This window comes from Myotis brandtii, unplaced genomic scaffold, assembly GCF_000412655.1.
Source record: "Myotis brandtii unplaced genomic scaffold, ASM41265v1 scaffold32, whole genome shotgun sequence".
In the NCBI taxonomy this organism is placed as follows: domain Eukaryota; kingdom Metazoa; phylum Chordata; class Mammalia; order Chiroptera; family Vespertilionidae; genus Myotis; species Myotis brandtii.
Window position 1 is genome coordinate 6,646,812 of NW_005362269.1, and position 6,091 is coordinate 6,652,902.

The 6,091-nt window shown below is 39.4% G+C and overlaps 1 protein-coding gene across 1 annotated transcript in view; it reads left to right on the forward strand.

Moving 5' to 3' along the window:
* THG1L (tRNA-histidine guanylyltransferase 1-like) overlaps window positions 1-4,577 on the forward strand; it is an 8,832-nt gene extending 4,255 nt beyond the window's left edge. Inside the window, exons 4-6 of the mRNA XM_005870542.2 lie at window positions 248-336; window positions 1,563-1,670; window positions 2,921-4,577. Of these exons, the coding sequence (XP_005870604.2) occupies window positions 248-336; window positions 1,563-1,670; window positions 2,921-3,082 (359 nt within the window). The 3' untranslated portion in view covers window positions 3,083-4,577. The remainder of the gene's footprint in view (window positions 1-247; window positions 337-1,562; window positions 1,671-2,920) is intronic.
* Window positions 4,578-6,091: the final 1,514 nt, after the last annotated feature.

Consider the following 6,091-nt stretch of genomic DNA (forward strand, 5'->3'; position numbering starts at 1 on the left):
AATCAATAAAATATATTAAAAAATAAATAAATAAATAAATAAATAAATAAAAATAAAATAAAAAACTGTTAAGACATAAGTTTGTTTCTGGTTGCCTGCTTCCCTCCATGTATGGTTTTGGGCAGGTCATATCTCTGAGATTTCTTTATGTTAAAGAGGAGAGAGGTGGGGTTCTAGTATTCTTTGAAGTTGAATACTGAGTAAAGATTATGCATGTATAAACAGTGCTACTTTGTTCTCCTCACAGGTCATATCAATAATCTTTATAACACAGTTTTCTGGGCACTCGTACAGCAGTCTGGACTAACACCAGCACAAGCTCAAGGGAGATTACAGGTATAGCGATCTTACTGCATTAATGCCTAATAGGACAGTTTTCTGTAGGCTCTCCCATGATATTTTGCATTCTTCTCCAGCTCTCTACAGCTCTGTTTTAAGAGCATATAAAAATCACGTTTGTAGCAAAACTCTGCTGCTTGCTGGCTGGGTCTGTGACGCTGCTACTTCTCCCCGAGCCTCAGTGTCCTCAACTGGAAAATGCGATCAGTGACATTGGGTCTGCGTTCCCACATGGTAATGCTTGGCTGCAACTGAGTGTTGGCTGCCCTCTCTCGACAGGGCATGTTCTCTTTTTCTGTCAGTCCCATCTGGCCTGTTGCCTCATTGCCATTCCCTGCTGGGCACCTGTAGTTTCTCAGGTAAAGTGTCTAGGCTTCAGGAGTCAAATAATCATACTTAGATCAGTCTTCTGTTTCATTTTATCCTCTCGGCCTAGTTTTTTACAGGTAAAATAGGGAAAGTGATAGTTCCTAGCTCATAGGTTTACGTTGAGAATTAAGTGGCATGACACATGTAAACCAGGATAACACAAAGCACATTGTAAGTACTTAATAAACATTGGCTTTTATTATTAGGTGACCGTGCTACTTGTAGGATGATTAACTCTGAAATGAGATGATGTGTTATAACAACTCAATACAATGCCTAGTACTTTATAATTATTCAGTAAATGCTTGTCATTACTAACGATGAAGATTTATATATATCAGGAATAGGAATAGGTCTCTCTACTTTGGAAGAGCCTACTTTAGGTTTTGGTTCTAGATAGATAAGAGCAAACTATAGTCTTGGGCAATTTATATAAACATTCTAAGCTTCAGAGTTCTCATCTCTAAAATGGAGATGGTTTTCAGGTCAAATAAGAATGTATACATACTAGTAAAGTATCTAGTACAGAAGAGGTGGTCTCACTATTAATTCCTGTCACCCCATCACACTCATGACTTGTGAAGCCGTTGTTTGCTGCAGAAGAGAATTCGTTTTTATATTCAATATTATTTGGTATTAGTTTCAGGGATATAGCATAGTGGTTAGCAGAAGAGAATTTTATGAATTTACACACCTAAAGATTTGAAATTGTGCAATATTTTTAGTATCAAAATATGTTTGCTAAAACACTTCCACTTGATTTGTTTGTGGAAGTTTAGGTAGAGGGTGGACTGGTAAGGTTAGGGGAGAGATAAGACATACAAAGCTTTGTATATCTGTTTTTATTTTCTCAGGGAACTCTTGCAGCAGACAAGAATGAGATTTTGTATTCTGAATTCAACATCAACTACAATAATGAGCCGCTGCTGTATAGGAAAGGGACTGTGTTGATATGGCAAAAGGTAATGCTGTTGTTTCCTAAGGAAAAATGGAGGTCAGGAAAGAAGAGAGTTTGTGCCCATCCCAAGTGTGTCTCGCCTGCTACCAGTATGCTGGTGTGACTGCAGTTGCTAACACAAGTTAGATCCTTTCCAAAACGAGATGCTATAGGTTCCTATTTCGATGCCTTTTTTTTTGGTCAGTCCATGCTCCCTGTATCAGTCTGTCAGTGTTTTTGAATCTCCCCTATGAGTAGAAACACAGAATTTTAGAGATGTTACACTTATTTTTCTGTGTCATAAGCTCTCCTGAAATAAAGTAAAACCCTGTTAAAGGGTGATAGTACAGGTATGAGGATGTTTGCATTCATAGAACATTTAAAAGAGTACGTTCTCCCAAACTGGATAAGACCATTAAATGATCCATCCATCCTGTGACAACTGCAATATGAGGCCCTAAGACAGTGGTTCTCAATCTTCTGGCCCTTTAAATACAGTTCCTCATGTTGTGACCCAACCATAAAATTATTTTCATTGCTACTTCATAACTGTAATGTTGCTACTGTTACGAATCGTAATGTAAATATCTGATATGCAGGATGGTCTTAGGCGACCCCTGTGAAAGGGTCGTTCGACCGCCAAAGGGGTTGCGACCCACAGGTTGAGAACTGCTGCCCTAAGAGATGTTGATATGAGGGTTCTGACACTTGCACAATATTCATGAGATTCCCCAGACATTCATACCCCTTAATATTCTGTAATGAGTGTACACTTATCTAAATCCTTAATTATACCAATATTTTCTCTCTTACCAGCCCCGGGGCATAATGACTTCTCTAAGTTTATTTCCTTCCATCCAAAGTAGTTTTTCTGAAATGTTTGTAAGTATTAAGGGGAACCTTGAGAGCTGGTCATTCCATTAGCAACTTCAGCTCTTTTATTAGTATTTTTAAAGCACATTTAATCTTTGGCACAGACTTGGATATTTCCTAATGCAGATGGGAGAGAAAAAAATACCACTAATTCTATAGTTTTTGCTAACAAGGAACAAGAAATCTCCTTTATTCCTAAGATGTTCTTTTAGAATATAGCAAAATGATTCTTTTTAAAAGTATTTTTAATTGTAAAGAAATTCACGTATGTTGAGATATGTGTGTGTGGTCTGATAAATGTCTTAGTATATAAAGTAAAAAATAAACCTCCCTCACATCTCCCCCTTCTCTCCCAAATCCACTCTCAAGTTAACGATGTCAATATTTTTACTTAACCTGTAGGTGGATGAAGTTACGACAAAAGAAGTTAAACTGCCAGCAGAAATGGAAGGGAAAAAGATGGCAGTGACCCGAACCAGGACAAAGCCAGTGCCCTTGCACTGTGATATCATCGGGGATGCTTTCTGGAAGGAACACTCAGAGATCCTAGATGAAGACAGCTGACCCTTTGCTTTTGTGTCCTGCTGTGCTTAACTATGGAAGGCCCCCAAGTCTTCTGGCCTTAGGTGGCCCAAGCATTCCTACCACCCAGAACAGTGTCCCAGGGGTGACATGACTGGTTGGGAGGGGAACAGGGAAGGAAGGCATGGATGGGTGTGGTATCTTGTTCTGCTTTAAGTGGAACACCTTTTTTGCAATGTTGGAACATGGTTCCTTTTGGTAGAAGTGCATTTAAAAAAAAAATTGTGATACTATTTTTATACAGTGAGAATTATTTTATGCCTTACAGAATGGATCATTTTTAGGTTGTGGCATTAAGTTTTACAAAACCTGCCAAACTCTTTTCATCTAAGATAGAAGATGAGCCCAAAGGTTATTTTTGCGCACCTATTCCTAACTAGAGAATCCAGTGACCTTAAATCTCACCTTTCCCACCCATCTACTTGCATTCATCTTTGGCAGACCTGGAGATAAATATAGCTTGATGCCTGCAGTATGATTCTGAATTGAAGAATTCCAGGGAAAGCTCAGGGCTCTGTGTCAGTCTCCAAGTTGGCAACCTTGTCTGAACAAATGAGTAGATTGGATGTTCTTCTTAAACATTTGTAGATTGATTTTGTAGAGTTAATTAGCATGATCATCATCTTGCCAGGGGCATTATTTGCCAGACCAATGATCTCTTTCTAAGAATCCTATATAATAAAAGCCTGATATGCAAATTGTCCCCTCTACTGGGTGTTCGACCGGAGGTTGGACCACAAGTTCAACCAGGGGGTGGGGCTGGCCAGCCAACCACCTGTGGCCCCTCCCCCTGAGTGGCGGCAGGCAGCCACACGAATTTCATGCACTGGGCCTCTAGTTATGTGTATATTTGAGAGAAAGAAAATGTGTGAGAATGAGTGAACAAAGGAGGAGAAACATTCACTCCATGTTCTTTAGATACTTAAAAGTCGCCTTGTCACCAGTTGGACTATCTGAAAAAGATTCTCAGCCTCTGTATAATCAGAACAATGACATTGGAGTTGGAGAGGAGAGGGGTCAACACTCTGGGGTTCAGGTGGCAGGTGTCAAAGGAGTCCTAATAGCTCCACCTGCTGATGGCCTGTAGAGATGGGTTGGGTGAGGTGCCCAGAGAGCTGCAGCAGTAATTTCATGTTGCCAAGCTCTTGGCCTCTGAAAAGGGGGAGGTAGTGCGGACAGGTGGTAGAAGTCACATTGCCTCTTGTCCTCATTTCATATTTTAGAGGAAAGTCATTTGGCTCTATTAAGAATTAAGAGGCAGCCCATGTCTCAGTGCCTAGTCCCGCATTGCAGAATTTACAGCCAGGAAGAAAATGTATTTTTGAAAGTGACGGCTGGTCTCATCCCTCAGCAATTGATACCCCATCTGTCAACGCCATGTTTTCCCTTCCTGTTCTCCAGAGGAATAGGAGATGTTTAGTAATTGATAAAATCTCATTGAGAAGAAAAATAAAGGTTTCAACTCTTTTGGCCTAAATTTTCATTTATTTTTCTCATACAAATGCAGTGTATGAATCCAAATTTTGTATGTGTTTGTGTATCTACATAAGCCAGAATACACATACCTTTCATCACAGCAGTGGTTTACAAACAATGGATGCAAATATTTACTTGAAATGCTTGTTTAAAATGCCAATTCCATATTCCCTCCTTTCACCTCCCCCCCCCAAATTTGGGGTTCAGTAATCTGCTTTATAATCCCAAAAGCTTGTGGTGTCTGGTCATTGATATGCTGCATTTTGGGCCACAGGTATACTGTGACAGGCCAAATGAGGCAGTAAGATAATGTAGCTCTTAGCTGGGAAATGGAAGTGGTAAATGTATAGCATTTCATATCAAAATAAATATATAGGCATTAAAATACAAGTTTTAAAGACAAAACCATCTGAAGAAATGTGCTATGTAATACTACAAAGTCTATCACTTGATTTTGTTATAAGGTAAAGGAGACAAGCATTTGTTCCTTGAATTGCCAGCAGTTGGCAGATTTGAGATTTATTTTTTGGCACAAGGTTTTGAACAAATGAATATACTAGGTTTAATACTCATGCCCTAACTAAGTCTATATTGCTATTACATAGAAGCGCCATGCTTGATGGGTGTTGTATGCATTCCAATGTACATTGCAGTTTTATATTCGTTTTCATCTTGCTAAGAGAATAGTGTTCTCTTGGGCCTCCTTTCCAAAGCTAAAGAAACTTTAAGATATACACAAAAGCAGCTGGTATAGAGTTAATATTAGTTGATAGTTTCGGGGACTAGTGGCAGATTTTTGTGGCCTGTAGGTGACTGGAATATCTTACCTCTACTGGATGAGGGAATGATTAATACCTGGGCCTTTGGTGCAGACTATCATTTTAATACCAAAAAAAAAATGTTTTGCAGAGCAGGGCTATAAAGTACAACCAAACTTGTAAATCCTCCATCATCCTGGTTTACAAGAGCTGGATCATTTCCTCCAGTTGCTTAGCAATGTTCGGAAAATCAGTGATATAATGAATTTTCTTTAATACTAAGGTTCCTGGTGTTACTGGATGTAGGAAATGGAAGACTGGGATCTACCCACTCTAAATTATTTCACTGTGCACTTAACCAATATTAGCTAACATTCATAGAGCATTTATTATGCACTCCATATGCACTATATCTTCATTCTTAGGACAATTCTAGGACGTAGGTACTATTTCTGTTATGTTTCAGATGAGAATGTAAAGATCCAGAAAAGTTAAGTCATTTGAGTGGTACTCAGCATGAAAGCAAATTGGGACATTCCTTGCCCTCTACCCGCCAGCTCATGAGAGCAGAGAAACGCCTGGGGAGTTTGTTAACACGCTGGCCCGGGGAATCTGGAGTATTAACAAACATCCTAGATCAGTGGTTCTCAGCCTTGGCTGCACATTAGAATCACCTGGGAATCTTTTTAAAATCCTGCTTTCTGGGCCTCATCCTCCGGAAATTCTATTTCTTTGTTACTAATGTTGTGGTCCCACC